The sequence below is a fragment of the Polyodon spathula genome, chromosome 14 (genome assembly GCF_017654505.1).
Source record: "Polyodon spathula isolate WHYD16114869_AA chromosome 14, ASM1765450v1, whole genome shotgun sequence".
Lineage (NCBI taxonomy): Eukaryota > Metazoa > Chordata > Actinopteri > Acipenseriformes > Polyodontidae > Polyodon > Polyodon spathula.
Window position 1 is genome coordinate 25,574,556 of NC_054547.1, and position 16,615 is coordinate 25,591,170.

At 37.7% G+C, this 16,615-nt stretch overlaps 1 protein-coding gene across 6 annotated transcripts in view; it reads left to right on the forward strand.

The window, feature by feature from the left end:
- Positions 1-16,615, forward strand: part of LOC121327429 (rho guanine nucleotide exchange factor 4-like) — a 195,385-nt gene that overhangs the window by 131,659 nt on the left and 47,111 nt on the right. The window contains exon 1 of one of the 6 annotated variants that reach the window (XM_041271499.1): positions 9,992-10,371. The exons of the other annotated variants lie outside the window; for them this stretch is intronic. Within the exon in view, the coding sequence (XP_041127433.1) occupies positions 10,179-10,371 (193 nt within the window). The 5' untranslated portion in view covers positions 9,992-10,178. Of the gene's footprint in view, positions 1-9,991; positions 10,372-16,615 lie in introns of those variants that run through there. 6 annotated transcript variants of the gene reach the window in all.

Below are 16,615 nucleotides of genomic sequence, written 5' to 3' on the forward strand. Positions count from 1 at the left end.
GAATTACTGTGGCTGCTGGTTTTCATTTCAACCAATCTCTCATTTACTTTATTGGCTTAATTAGTCAAGAATAACAGGTATTCCAGATATTTAGCCACAGATCTTTAGCCACATATAAAGACATCTATAAAACCTGCTGGATAGGGATTCTCCAGACCTCGGGTTGGAGACCCCTGCTGTAGTGCAATACTGCATATTATTATTTATTTATTTATTTTACTTTTCTGGTACCATCCACTGAAACTTCAATTTTGGCACGTAGTTTGGGTGTGAACCTCCCTAGGTTGCATTGCATCCAGTATTCTGGACATTTAATTGAGTGATCTAAATACAGCAACTGCTCACTTACATTTTGAAATACAGTATATCTTTTGAAGCACTTATTCAATATGCAGTTGCTTGTTAACGTATACACACTATATCAGACTAACCTTTTTACATGTACACACTGTGCATGTAGGTCATGGCAGTTTACTAGTTCATGTTACTAATAGTTCACATTTTTGGGAAATAGAGTTAGGGCAACATGGACTGTATGTAAATCACATAATTATTTAAAATGTTTCTTCATTCAGCTGCTGAAACCCAAGAAGTTTTAGAGTGCTAATTTTAAATGTGGTTCAGAACTGTGAGTTAAGAACTTCTCGAATTAGCATTTTGATTTGAATGTCATGTTATTCAATTTCTTTATCGATACTGTATACTTTCTAATTCAAAATTAACTTCCTACGTTCCCTGACAATGGTTTTTTTGTTTGCTATAAACAAATGTCAGGATGCCTTTCAGTCAAAACAAAATAATGTCCGTCCATGTTGATGTTTGTGGTCATTCACACATGTACAGCATCTAACCACATACACGTCTATTTACAGCTGTCTCTCTCAACAATCAACTTGCAGCTGTGTTAAAGTTACATGCCATACACATCCGCTCTGTGGGTGCTTACTGAAAAATGGTATTCTGGCAAATCACCATTTTGGATTTACAACATGTTAAATTTAGAAGTATAATTTAGAATTCTCGATTGGTGTGTATGCGACACATGTTGGTGTGATGACTTTAACCACACCTGCAGACGAGCCTGGCATAGTGGTTAAGACGCTCGCTTGTGGTGTGCCTGTTGCAATGGTGCCATGACTCATTCAGTAATGGGTTACAGGGAAAAGAGTGTACTGAACAGTTTTGAGTGAGGCCCTGCAAGTATGAATTATGACCATGAGGTTAAACGTCCTATCCTATCCTATCCTATCCTATCCTATCCTATCCTATCCTATCCTATCCTGTTCTATCCTATCCACACCTGCAATGTGCAACGTGCAACATGCTGTGGTTAAGACACTAGCTTGCAGTCTGCGTGATCTCTACCCTGTTGCATGACTGTCTCATTGAGTGACGGAGTGTCAAACAAGTTTCAAGGAGGGAGAGAAGGAGGGAGGGAATGAGAGGGAGTGGGTAAACAAAGATTACACAAACAGCTTTGTCAAGGAATGTTATAAGCAGATACCTAGGAATTATGTTCAAATTACACTGCAGAGTTAACTTTAGGTTTTAAACCAGTTTCAGGCTGCAATTGGTTGTGAACAAGGCGCTTGAAAAACATCGCTCAAGGATAACAATGTCTTGTCACATTATGCTCTGAAGCCAGTTGCCCTGGGAATCCATGACCTTCCTTGACATTAATTAGAAAGTCTAATTCAGAGTGTTTCTTTCTCCCTGAGAGAGCCCTATTCACAAGAGTCTGAAAACATTCTGCAGGCGGGGTCTTGTACAGATGGCATCTTTGTACCGTCTGAGTTTGTGGTGTAGGAGTTGTGAATGCCTACAGGCCCCTGAGATCGTGCATAACACAATCCAGTAAATTATCCAGCAGCACTGTTAAGGATCATCCTCCATTATTTGCAAGGCCATTCTTGGGTTTTGCTTTGAAAGGAGCCCCCCATCCTTTCAAACCTCCCACTCACCTAGTCATATGATGGGTTTGTAATTAGATTGATTTAGGTACTTGTATCACAAATGTAAAGATACAAAGCACACACATGATTATGAGTTTGGGGGGGGGGGGTGTATATCCTTTGACCTCTTCTGATAAAGTATTCACCCCCCTTGGACTTTTCCACATTTTATTGTGTTACAACATGGAATGAAAAAGGATTTAATTAGGAATTTTTTCCACTGATCAACACAAAAAAAGTCCATAATGTCAAAATGAAAAATAAAATCTACAAATTGTTCTAAATGAATTACAAATACAAAACAAAATAATTGATTGCATAAGTATTCATCCCCTTGAGTCAATATTTGGTAGAGGCATCTTTGGTAGCAATTACAGTCATGAGTCTATTTGGATAAGTCTCTACCAGCTTTGCACATCTGGGCACTGCAATTTTTGCCCATTCTTCTTTGCAAAATTGCTCAAGCTCATATTCTCAATTGGATTGAGGTCCGGGCTTTGACTGGGCCACACCAGGACATTGACCTTTTTGTTTTTAAGCCACTGCAATGTGGCTTTGGCTATATGTTCTGGGGGTCATTGTCCTGCTGGAAGATGAATCTTCTCCCAAGTCCCAGGTCTCTTGCAGACTTCAGCAGGTTTTCCTCCAGGATTTCTCTGTACTTTGCTGCATCCATTTTGCCCTCTATCTTTGCAAACTTTCCAGGCCCTGATGCAGAAAAGCATCCCCATAGCATGATGCTGCCACCACCATGCTTCACAGTAGGAATGGTGTTCTCAGGATGATGTACGGTGTTAGGCTTCTGCCAAACATAGCGCTTAGCGTTGAGGCCAAAAACTTCTATTTTGGTCTCATCAGACCATAGAATCTTCTTCCACGATCTCAGGGTCTCCCACATGCCTTCTGGCAAACTAGCCGAGATTTGATGCGAGTTTTTTTTCAAAAATGGCTTTCTTTTTGCCACTCTCCCATAAAGGCCAGTTTTGTGAAGCACCCGGGCTATTGTTGCCTTATGCAGTGTCTCTCAGCTCAGCCGTGGAAGACTGTAACTCCTTTAGAGTTGCCATAGGCCTCTTGGTGGCCTCCCTGACTAGTGCCCTTCTCTCCTGGATATTCCGTTTTTGAGGACGGCCTGTTCTAGACAGATTCACAGTTGTGCCATATTCTCTCCATTTCTTAAATGGACTTTACTGAGCTCTGGGGGATATTCAATGCCTTGGAAATGTTCTTATATCCTACCCCTGATTGGTGCTTTTGAAACTTTATTCTGGATTTCTAATAAATAAATAATAAAGTTAATAAAAACTTCTAATTAAATCCATTTTGATTCCATGTTGTAACACAATAAAATATGGAAAAGTCCAAGGGGGGTGAATACTTTTGAGAGCCACTGTATATCTTTTCTAGCAACAATGTTACACAGTCCTGTTCATTGGTTTGTTTTTACTACATTCTTCCATAGTTTAGGCTTCTTTGTGCTTTACCATGTCATACCTGTTTTTCAGTCAAGTTGGTTTATATTTCACAATTGTACACTGAACAAAAATCTAATTGCAACATGTGAAGTGTTGGTTCCATGTTTCATGAGCTGAAATAAAATATCCCAGACATTTTCCATATGCACAAAAAGCTTATTTCCCTCAAATTTTGTGCACACATTTGTTTACATCCCTGTTAGTGAGCATTTCTCCTTTGCCAAGATAATACATCCACCTGACAGGTGTGGCATATCAAGAAGCTAATTAAACAGCATGATAATTACACAGGTACACCTTGTGCTGGGGACAATAAAAAGCCACTCTAAAATGTGCAGTTTTGTCACACAACACAATTCTACAGATGTCTCAAGTTTTGAGGCAGCGTGCAATTAGCATGCTGACTGCAGGAATGTCCACCAGAGCTGTTGCCAGAGAATTGAATGTTGATTTCTCTACAATAAGCCACCTCCAACGTCAATTTAGAGAATTTGGCAGTATGTCCAACCGGCCTCAGAACCGCAGACCACGTGTAACCGTGTAACCACGTCACCTCCACATCCGGCTTCTTCACCTGAAGGATCGTCTGAGACCAGCCACTCGGACAGCTGATGAAACTGTGGGTTTGCACAACTGAAGAATTTCTGCACAAACTGTCAGAAACCGTCTCAGGGAAGCTCATCTGCGTGCTCATCATCCTCACCAGGGTCTTGACCTGACTGCAGTTCGGCGTCATAACCGACTTAAGTGGGCAAATGCTCACCTTCGATGGCCACTGGCTCGCTGAAGAAGTGTGCTCTTCACAGATGAATCCTGGTTTCCACTGTACCAGGAAGATGACAGACAGCTTTTATGGCGTCATGTGGGCTAGTGGTTTGCTGATGTCAGCGTTCTGAATGGTGGCGGTGAGGTTATGGTATGGGCAGGCATAATGAACACAATTGCTTTTTACCGATGGCAATTTGAATGCAATTTGAATTGAGATACTGTGACGAGATTCTGAGGCCCATTGTCGTGCCATTCATCCACCACCATCACGTCATTTTTCAGCATGATAATGCATGGCCCCATGTCGCAAGGATCTGTACACAATTCTTGGAAGCTGAAAATGTCCCTGTTTTTCCATGGCCTGCATACTCACCAGACATGTTTGGGATGCTCTGGATTGACATGTATGACAGCGTGTTCCAGTTCCCGCCAATATCCAGCAACTTCGCACAGCCATTGAAGAGGAGTGTGGCAACATTCCACAGGCCACAATCAACAGCCTGATCAACTCTATGCGAAGGAGATGTGTCGCGCTGCATGAGGCAAATAGCGGTCACTACAGATATTGACTGGTTTTCTGATCCATCCATCCCTCTTTCTTTTTTTTTAAGGTGTCTGTGACCAACAGATGCATATCTGTATTCCCAGTCATGTGAAATCCATAGATTAGGGCCTAATGAATTTATTTCAATTAACTGATTTCCTTATATGAACTGTAACTCAGTAAAATCTTTGAAATTATTGCATGTTGCGTTTATATTTTTGTTCAGTGTAGTTTCTACAATGTTGCGTGTTTATGCTACTACTTTTACAGAGTTAGCTTTTTTCTATTGATGCTTTTGTTAAGCTGTAGTGATAACATTTGAATACATGTTAGATAAGATGTACTGGAATGACTTTGTTAGCTCCATGTCCTTTTGAAGTGTTATAAACCCCCCTGCAGTGTTTATAAGAAACTTATTACTTTACTATTGCTGTACCCTGTGTTGTCAATATGGCAGCAATTATTTTCAACAAACTGTATTCCCAGTTGTTTAGATTTTTTTTTTTTTTTATTCATAGGTAAATCAACTAGTGAATTTATTTTATTTTTTTCTCTGGAACGTTCGCTAGGAGAAAAATGATTTTTCTTTTAAATATCTTAATGTGTCCAGTTTACGCTCCCTCCTGCAACGATGCTGCTGCGCTGATTGAAATGAGTATTGTGGGAACAGAAAACCAGAATTGTTGTAGAAGGGAGCATGATCTGGCTACACTGTGATCCTTAGCGATTTATGTTGTGTAAATAATGTGTTTAAAAACAACGCTGCAATACGGGTAACAAGGGACACAGAAAGGTAACATAGTGCATTTCTCATAAACTTTGCAGGCTGTTCTGATGCTTTACAGAACCAACTTTGAATTAAAAAGCTAACAGAGTGATCCTTTCCATATCATTTGCCTAAGTCTGTAGTGTACCATGTGTTTTATGTGGTGCCAAACTATGCCTGGTTCATTTGCTTTAAACCTTTCACCATACGACAAGCTACCATTGTATGAAGCCATTTGATATTGTATAAAAGCTGTCAGAAACAGGCTTTTTCAGCAAATGCAGATTCTTAATACTGTATATTCTTCTAAATCCCCATTGTTTTTACTCCAAAAGCATCAACAGTAGACCTCCTCAATGGCTTGCCACAAAACGGACATTTTTGTATCAAACTAGGGTAGAGGTTTCCGAACATTTCAAAGTGCTACAGTATGCTCTTCAAGTTAAACTTCATAGTGATTAGAAACCTTTACATCAGACAAGTGATGAGTCACAAGCCAGTTCATATACAGCTCAGAGTGCATGCAGTTAGTGCATTGTATTTTTTGTACGGTCATAGAGGCAGGAGTGCTGTATTATGTAACACATTTTAATAATGGCCAGAAATGTGTATGAATTACAATAACATGTCACAGGTTCAAAATTCAGGCGGAACACCACAGAATTAATCGAAATTCTCTTTATGTTTTTGTTCTAGCATTTTACATAAATAACGGCATGAGAAACTATGAAAGAAGAATTAAGGGGACTTGATCGAAGTCTTTAAAATCTGTAAATAAGTTGACAAAGTTAACCCTAACTAATTACTTTAAGTGCTCCACAGAAACCAGGACCAGAGGACACAGTTGAAAATTAAGTGGCAATGGACTTAGGGTAGAGGGTAGGAGACACCGTCAAATAAAGAGTGGTGAAGGGTGGAATGGCTCACCTAATCATGTTGTTGAGGCAGAATCACTGGGATCCAGAATGACAAAGTTTCGAGATCTATCAGCTACTAAGGAACGGACAAGCATAGATGAGCTGAATGGCCTTGTTCGTAAATTTTGTTCATATACAATTTAATCAACTGTTTTCAGCCAAGCCTGAGTACTGTATTTGAGGTAGTTGTAATTGCAAGAATAGAATGAAAACATTCATTTTGTTGAATAAAGCCTAGCCCACGCGAAGCAGACTAAATTGTACCAGCCATGAATAAATCATTAGGAATGTTTTGAACATTCCTTTTGCATCTTTATGTTAATATCATTTGAAGGAATTGCAGAACCATTCTGACTCGACATGCACAGTATTTACAAACACAGCTATGCTGGCTTTGTATTGGAGGTAAGCGATCTCTTTATTCTCATCAAAGAATCATATTTCCTAATTTACTGTGGACTGTCGGGTTTATGTGTTCTGAAAGGTTAAAAAAAATGACACTTGTTAATGGGCCTAAAAAATCACTTTAAAATGTATTGAGTTTTCTGTTATAAATAGAAGAAATTTAAGTAATTAAATCTAATTTATTGTATTTGCTTTTTCATACTGCATTGAATATAAAATTATTATATTATTAACGATTGTGTAAAACCTATTGCATCTGTACAGAGAAACCTGGTCCCCAAAGGGGGCTGGGCATTTGTGACTGCTTAGGACAGGTGACTGCTTAACAGTTGGTGAGATCAAGTGACCACTTAGTTAAAGAAAAACAGATTTACTGTGATTTACCTTTATTTTTAACAAGTATTTTTTACACTTCATAGTTGCTTATATAATATGCTATGGTGTTGATATAACAGATATTTCTACCTTGTTCATGTGTTACATTAATTCCAATGAATACAATGTATTTACCATATAGAGTTTACTACACTATACATGCACAGCACATTGCAATAATTCAGAATATATGGAAGCTCTAAACATTGCACTGTTTTGTATGCTATATTGTGCTACTGTGTTTCATATTGTGCACAGCAACTTACATGTATGCTTTTATTTCTTAAAGGAATATTGAGTGGGGTAGAAATCAGTTGCAAATGACTGAGTGATATTAAATAGAGTGTGACAATAGCCAAAGTGATATAATCAGGAACTTGTCTCCATTGACTCCTGTTATATTCTGGCTGGGGTATTTCAACATGATGATAATGAGTGGTGATATTAGGTACGGTAGGTTTGACTGTATTGATAATTTTGGTGTGTTGGTTTCACAAGGTTTGTAAATTCACAGTAATGGTCATCACAAGAATTATAAGATTCAACATAAAACACAAGGAAAGTTTACCACACTATTTGTGCATAGTATCTATGCAGTTTTACAATGCTTTTCCTGTTGTTTGCCATGTTTGCCATGTTTTTTTTTTTTTTTTTTTTTTTAATATGCTTTACCATACCACGCTGGTCTTTACAATACTTTACCATGCTTTCATTATGCTTTATTACGTGTTTCTGAGCTTTTACTATGGGAGACCTTTCAAAGGGTTTTGTTTAAGTAAACACCCTTAATAACAAGGTTCAGTGACTTGCCCAGTGGTAACTGATGTTGTAATACTGAAAAGGAATAGAAACCGAGTGCAAATTGAGAGTTGTGTTTTGGATCTATAGGACTATATTTTAAAGTTAACTGAAACGCCTGTTAATTTTACAAAACTAGAACCAACAACTAAGTTATTTATTTCAAGTCCTCTTAAGCACTTTCAGTGTGTTTACAATCTTATTTAGTAACATTAACATTTTTCTTCTTTCAAAAAGTAGTAGTTGATTAAGGAATGGATGAAACGCGTTGAAAATAAGTGATTCCTAGATACATATTAAAGTACAATATGCCATTATGTTTTGTTTATAATTACTGCATGAGTGATGTTATCAGGTTTCTTCAGAGAAGATTTCAGAGGATTTTATTCAGTGCTGTCAGTGATCACAATTTAAGGTATTTGCCCAGTGTTTTGATGGTGCATGTTTTGTGTCTGCTTTGCCAGTCTGTTCCTGCTTACTGTATAGCTCGCTGGTGTCAAGTCTACCACAGCTGTTGTGTAGTGCAGTATTTTCACTGGTCCGAGACTGGGAAAAACCCCATCCCATCTAGGACAAACCTGTGCACAATGTTGGGACAAAATTTCAAGAAGTAAAAGACCAGAATGATATAGGCAATATATAATTAAATTGCGTATTGTTTATACTGTGTATTGCATCTTTGTAGTTTCCCAGACAAATTTCACAACTTTAACTGTACTGGATTTATTTTAAAATGAAGCTACGAAAATAAATTTACCTCACAAGGAAGCAACAGCAAATAGCAAGTGTATTATCAAAATACACAGGGCCCTATTGTGATGCAAGTGCAAAGGCAAAAGCAGGTTTCCTGAGAGGAACTAAAGCAATTTAACCATTAAAAAACAAGAAACACCTCAGAACTTAACCCCTTCTGCAACACTTGTTTTTATTTTGCTTGTTTGACTGTATACTTTTTTTTGGTCTTCTTTCAGAAAATCCCCCTTTGCCCTTGCTTCAAAATAAAGCCCCTAATATTTTATTCACTTTAACTTTAGTTATCCACTTCAACTTGATGAATCTGACTTCCAGAATCTCAGATGGAAATATTAGGAACCGATACCTTGGAAATGAATAGCATAAGACAGAAGCCCTGTTGTGTTGCTGCTGGCTGAGTGGTCCCACACTGCAACCTGAATCACCATGATTTTTCTGACCGGCTTGTGGAAGTAGTTCATTACCGTAGGCTTGGCAGACCTTATGCGCAATGAGCTGTATTGTGTAATGCTTACGTATTTAGTATACAGTATTTAGATCTGTCTTCTAGATAATATACCAATATCATCAGAGTTTCAGAGTTGTTTCCATCATTATTCCAGCATCAGGAAAATTACATTTTCACTAGTAAAAAAAAAAATGTAAAAAAAAAATAAAAAATGTTACAAAAGCTTTACACATCTTAAATGCAAAACAAAAACTGTACATTTTCTGAGGTAAAATACTGTAGAAAAAGGGTATCCCACCGAGTAGTTCTATGTTGGTAGTACATAGATTGATGTGGTTTTTCATGTGTCATAACAATAGGCATTTCCCTCATCATTTTGAAACCATATACACATATTCAAACCAGCTCATAAAATAAGAAAACTGTTTCTTAACAACACAGATATAAATAAATTAAAATGAATAGGATTTATACCATACTGTACAATCTGGCTCCTCAGAAATGTTGTCAGTACGACTACCAGCTGTTAGTGAGAAACTTCAATTAAAGCTGTTTTACAGAGTTATACAATTTCAGCTCCTCTTATTAGGCAACCCTTGCTTTATGATGTTGCTTTTTTGCTGTATGAATATCTGGGAGGTAGGGAATTGGGTTGGGGTGTGAACAGGGGGGTGCTGCTTTCAATCTCACAGCTCCCGCAGCTGTTAGCATCATTGAAAAAGCAGTGAGAGTGAGTCCCCCCTTAGAGGACCCCCAGTGATGTCAGTGAGTGTGTGTGTGTGTGTGTGTGTGTGTGTGTGTGTGCAGGCAAGGCAGCAGAGCCGGTGAGCAATGAAGGCTAAGCTCCAGTCAGTCAGTTAGTCAGTCAATTAGTCAGTCACTAGACAGTTGTACCAGGTACCACTCTGAGGAGCCTGCCTGCTGTAGCTGTATAAAACACCATCACCGACAAGAGCATCTCCCCTGGTTCTCGACTCATGAGGACCCAGCAGTGTGCAGAGGGGAGTGGTCCCCACACGGGAAGGAGCTGCAGCAGCAGTGGCAGCTCAGGACTGTCTCCCGGCTCCGACTCGGACAGCAGCGGGGTGGGAGGAGGAGGAGGAGGTGTCGGGGGAATTAGGGGAGTCCTGTCCAGGTACTGGAGCCTGGAGAGCCTGCATTCTGTTACTGGTAAGAGCACAGCATCCTTTACTGCTACTCCTACTGACCTTATGGGGAAGCAATAAGCAACAAGGGATAACATTGTAATCTGTATGAGCTCCGCTAGTCACTTTTTAGTGGCTGACTGACATGGAAAAGTGGATGGGAAGGAATACAGGTTTTAGGTTTTCTTTCATAGTTGTTTTTTTAATGTTTTTGGCATGTTTTATAGGGTTTATTTTGTTGTGAAAAAGGGTTACTAAACACTGGTACAGTTTTATAAGCAGTGGTTAGGAAAGCAGAACTGCCATCGATCTTGGTACATTGAGTATCATTTTTGGAAGTGCTAACTTGTTAAAATGAAAATTACTTAAAAAAAAAAAAAAGTTTCCCAATATAAAATAAATAAAAATACACTACTGCTGAAATTCAAAGATAAGTTAAGAGTGACTTGTTTACAGTACACACTGTTTTATTTTTTCTGCTTAACTGATATAACTTTCTTGTAAAACAAAACACACATTCATGAATAACAAAACTGTAATTCTTCTTATTATAACTGTTTTGTACAGTGGTTAAGATGCTCACTGTTACATAGGCACTCTGTATTTTGTTGGGGAATAGCAACGTTATTAACCTTTACCATCCTCTGTCTGGTGGTTTGCTGATTGTGTTTGACAAGCCATTCAGGTGGGAATTGGGACCCTGTAGCACAATGTGTGTTTACCTTTGATTTCAAAATGGGGTCTAAATTTGGGGCCAAATAGGGGAATGCTGAGGCATTATTATTTAATTATTTTAAAGGATGCTTCTTTATTCTTAATAGAAATGCTGAATATTTCCATAATCCAGTGAAAAGATGTATTGTGGTAAACAAAAACACCATCCAATTTGGTCATTATTACTTTCCGATGTTTTTCCATGTTCTTTTGCTTTGGGGCATGATGTATGCTTGTAACATTGTATCAGCCAAGCTACCCTGGGGGCTACTTAAATGAGTTCCTCATATCAGAGATTTTATACAGTGGACGATTGCATTTAGTATGGCACAGCAAATACTATACAGTTTTTCATTTTTGAAAGCATGCAGAATTTGGTTGGACATGGTTCCTTATTTTGTATTATGATATTAATTGCTTCTGTCAGGCTTTCAGACAGTAACATTCAAATCCAAGTTGAATTGGAAAACATTAATAAATTGACTTTAATGGATTGTGACAAACCCTTCCAACATTGCAGTAATAAGGGTTTTGTAATGTTGATTTGTTGGGAAAACAAAACAAATCTTAATCATTGCATGACAGTCGCCAGCTGAGTGACTAAGCCATTATATCGCTAATGTATTGGAAGTGACTTGTGGTGTATCATAGTAAAGTACTACTAAGAGAAACTGCAGTTACATCACTTTGCCCTTTTGATAGTTTATCACACCTTTAATGCACAGCCAAAATGTATCAATAACCCCCAGATTAGCATGAAAAGGTGGTGGCACAGACTTCAGTATTGCTGAGTATTATCTGAGCTCAATACATAGCAAATACTGACAGTATTTAATTTAGATTAATATGCCTTAGGCAACATACCAGTAGTTTTAAGTATTACACATACTACAGCTACAGGAGTGTGTTTATGTGACATTGGTCTAATAAATGGAATTTATACATTTTCTATTGATTTCACAATTTACAAGCTGACCTTTTTAAGGTTTGAATGGGGGGCAAAGGTTGCGTGACAGGTCACATTCAGAAATGGAAGAAAGCAGCGTGTTTATTTGATTTGACCTGTAAGAGAAAGCAGGGGCAGTTTTTTTTTTTTTTTGGTTTAAGGTTTGGCATTGTGACAGAATACCCAGTATATTTCCCAGTTCACCTTTGCTGCTTTTAGACTTTCCACATTGCTAAATTCTGAGTGCTAAATTCTGGTGCCACAGGCTCTTTATTTACAGCTGGCTGGACTGTGAAGTTCTTATAAGTGTGGTTAACTTACTGCATGTTTTCAAAGTTGTCTTACTTTTTTAAATATATTTATAGAAGTGTTTATTCATTTGTGATGAACTTTGGTTAGGACATTCTTAATTCAAGTTATTAAGAGTATACAAATCTGAGAGTAGTATAAATGGAGGCATCTGTCCAGATGTCTGTATGTCTGAGATGTGAATGCGGGGTGCAAGATTAGATGTAGGCTATAGGGATCTGCTTTTTCAAGGTCCTGATATAAATCTGTATTTTACATTACATGAGTTGTATGTCAATGGCATACTTGTTAAACTAGGTGTAAACAAGGGATAATATTTTCTCATTGACAGTGGTGACCTTGGGAACAGTGGCAGGCAGTATTTGGATAATTAAAGAATTTTATTGACTTATTATATTGGGATTTAGTCAGGACACCAGGAATAGCTTCAAAACCCTGTCCACTAAGCAAAGAGGTTAATGTTTCATCCAAAGATAGCACATTGTACCTCCCTCCGAACACCAGGCTGAGCCACCAATACCTTTACCTGCAGCACCTGGTTGTCCAGGTTCTCATTTTCAACTGTGAACTGGCCAAGAAGGCTCACAACAAACTGCAGCAAAACAATGAATGTAAAAGAAACTTGAGTGATTGTAGTGATTGATCCTCAGTCAAGATGCCTGATCCCTTATAAACTAAAGTAAAAATACTAAAAAGTTATGATCAAACATAGTGAAAGCATTGTAAAGCATAGGTAAGCACTGTAAAGAGGAAAGGTAAGATATTAAAAGCACGACAAACCATGTTGCAAGTGCGTACTATGAGAAACAGCATGAGAAAACTGCAAAAAGTACTGTGCAAATTTACCATTGTAAGCTGTTGTAAGGGATGTGATGGGGGGCCTGCAGCCAAGAAATGTAGACCACCTGGCTTACAGTCTCAGTAGGTGAAATAGAGAAAAGAATGATCTCATAAACTGTATTTCCCCTCAGCCTGTCCTTTCTAAATAAAAGGAAACAATGCCTCTGCATTTCCAATGGTAAATAAAAAGAAAAAGAGACTTAAACAGGTTCCATTTCTGAAAAAAAATACCCCAGAGCTAACTTGGCTGCTCTTCTATCAAGCCTATTCAGCAAGAGAAGAATACGCAGGAATACATAGAGAATCCATAGAGAATCTGCATAATCAAAGCATGCACAAAGCAAAAACATGGTAGCTCTTTCATTCTAAAACAGAGATGGCTATTTGGTTAGACAATTAGCATTTAAGAAATACAGAACAAAGTTAATGGTTGAAAACTAAGCAGGAAGTGGAGTAATGCAAGCTGTTGGGGTTGTAATGTCTTGTAATACTGTAAACAGTATATTCTTAACTGGCCATTGTTTTTGGTCCTAATCAATTTTGAGTCTAAACGCTAATGGCTAAGGCTATGGCTTTAAATTGAGCCTATTGTAGAAGGTGTAAAGAGCATCTGTAACTAAAATAGAGGCTTCTGATAAAATATACCAATGCAGAAAAATGCATATAAATGTAAGTTATCCTTATCGATTTTGAAGTAGAAAATAAACACGAACCACTAACCCTCTTAATAACCAAGGTGATTATTTAGCACTCTATTCTCTATTTAGATCACTTAGAGCTGATGTGGTATGCAGTGGGTTTATCAAATCATCTCCTAAATTAATACATATCTTTTCAATATTAATTAAAAGAAAAATATCCAGTATTATTCACCGCCAGAGATCCCAAAAGGATGTAGAAGTCTTACTATTCCATTACACTAGATGCTGGATTCTTTCTCTATAAATGGGCATCATGAATATATAACTGTAATACCACTCCAGGTAGCTAAACCTAGTTTTAGTCCAGTTGACTTTACAGAAATGTTCAGCCTTTTAGAGCATATATTCAGTTGTTGAGAAAAGCTAGTAGTTTCTGATTCTCTGAGCAGAGGGGAGCAGTCGGATCTAGTTTGGGGAGGCTGTGGGTTCAGAACAGTTTAAGTACTCTAAGGGGAGTCAGATTGCCAACAAGCTCATGTTTCTCTGTAGAGCAACTGGCAGCAAGGCAGTGGATTTCTATAATGTAAAACAAAGCTCTACAGTGTGCATTAACCTGATGATTCATATATCGTCATATATACTGTATTAGTTTATGCAAAATTATTTTACAACACAACAGACAATTCAAGTATTCTATTCACAAAGCAAGTAAAATAGGAAACAAAGTGAATTATTATGACAACAGACAAAAGATTGCCATATATTACTAGCACAGTTTTTGGTCTATGAATTACGATCTGAAAAATCAGACTGAGTACTTCATAATCCATCTGATCCATGCCTTTCAAAAGTATATGACTGTGGTGAAGATATCTAAATATATATTAAGTATTAAATTAAATTAAGGATTAAGTTAAGATACCAATGGTTGGTGATATACCTGTTTTCCCTCTCTTCTGCCTCACTATACTCTTTAGTTGTAGCTGTTACATTCCCTGCATACCTCCCTAGAATCTTCCATTGATGATATGAATTCCTGTTTGTTTCTGACTCCTTGATGTTCAACAGGAGCTGTCAGGCTAATTCTAGCAGAATATTAAAGTGTCCGTGCACCTCTGGGTTTCCATTGAGACTTGTTTAATATTTCAAATATTTTGTACAGGATAACTGCCTGTGTAGCAGCACAGCACATCTGCTTGTTTGACACTTTGTAAGACAGTCGGAAAATTGTACAAAAGACTTTTTTCATGAGATACTCAGTTGGATACAGTTGTAGTGTGCTATTGGAAACCAGAAGACATTTCCATTCATGCATTGGTTCTACAGTCAAGTGGGCACATAACCCATTTTCTAACACATTTATGAGGACAAGCATGTCAAGAAAGTTTACAAAACTCCAAAAAACAGCCTTTATTTTGAGTTTAAACTTTGGCCAGACATTGTCCAGTATCATGAAAAATATGTATTTTTAAATGTGTGTTTTCTGTCAGCTGCTTTCAGCATCATGGTTTAGGTCTACTGAAATGGACTTGCATATGCAGGACCTATAATGCAGTTCATGGTCACCTTTTGGATATAAAAAAAAAATACTCTTTGTAGTGGGATAGGCCAACTGGGTCTTTATCAAAAAATCTTCCAGCTGAAAGCAGACAGCCGCATCATCAGCTGTATTGTGGAAAGGCAGATAAAAGGCCACTGTGCACTTCACATTTTGTTTCTGTATTTCCTCAGATGAATTGGATTGGAAAAATTCTCCTGACTCCTGGTGGAAAGAGCGATAAAGCACATAACTCATTAAAGGCTGGAGAGTCTATGCCACTGTGTGACTACATATTGCTCAATAATGTCAGCCGCATGGCATCATTAACTCATTTGCAGAGGAGTGACTTCATCACTTAATCATGTCAGCTGCTTATTATTATTATTATCATGCCATTTTTGCCTTATTAAACAGACAGTTAGCCTCAATTGACCATTGACCAAATCTGTTTTTATTGAGGTTTTTAGCTCTTAAACACAAGCATCTCTATACTGTGGCAGAGTTCACAAATTATACTTTTACACACATAAGAAATACAGTTTTTGTGTTTAAAATGTTAACTTATTGCATACATTATTATTTAGCAGACACCTTTATTCAAGGTGAATTGTAATTTGGTTAGGTTCACACAATAAGTCAGCGGCTGAGCTGGGATTTGAACTGTAGACTTCCTGGTTACAAGCCAGTTTTTCTAACCACTGGCCCACACAGCTTCCTACAGTGTCAGCTATGCTCATGTATGTTGCATAAGTATATATATAGTTTTTCTAGTTTTAGTATTTCAAAAGGAATTCCAATGTGAGACACATTGGGGTCCATTTTAATGATCTAAGCAGTGGCAAATCTACATTTCCAGCACATGTTCTGTACTGGTTTTGTAACGTAAATGCTTAATTGTCTATACAGGATTAAGCCAAACTAATGCTCAGGAACAACTTTAGTGGTGAGAGTATGGAATGGGTTACCTAGCCATGTTGTTGATGCTGAATCTTCATGATCCTTTAAGACCCAACTTGATCAATCAGCTACTTGGAACCAGACAATCATTGTCTTATGTTCTTAACTGTCTATAGTTGGTTATCACTGAAAATATCCTTTGTATATTTAAAAATCCTTTCTTTGAAGATATTGCTCTCACAGAAAATTATTCATAAGGTCTGTGCTATTTAGTGCCTCGCTGTGTTTGTCGGTTGGAAACACCATATTGGTTACTTGGCAGCTATTAATTAGACCAATTGGTGAAAATATTAACATTTTTAGCTATCTTTAAACAGATATT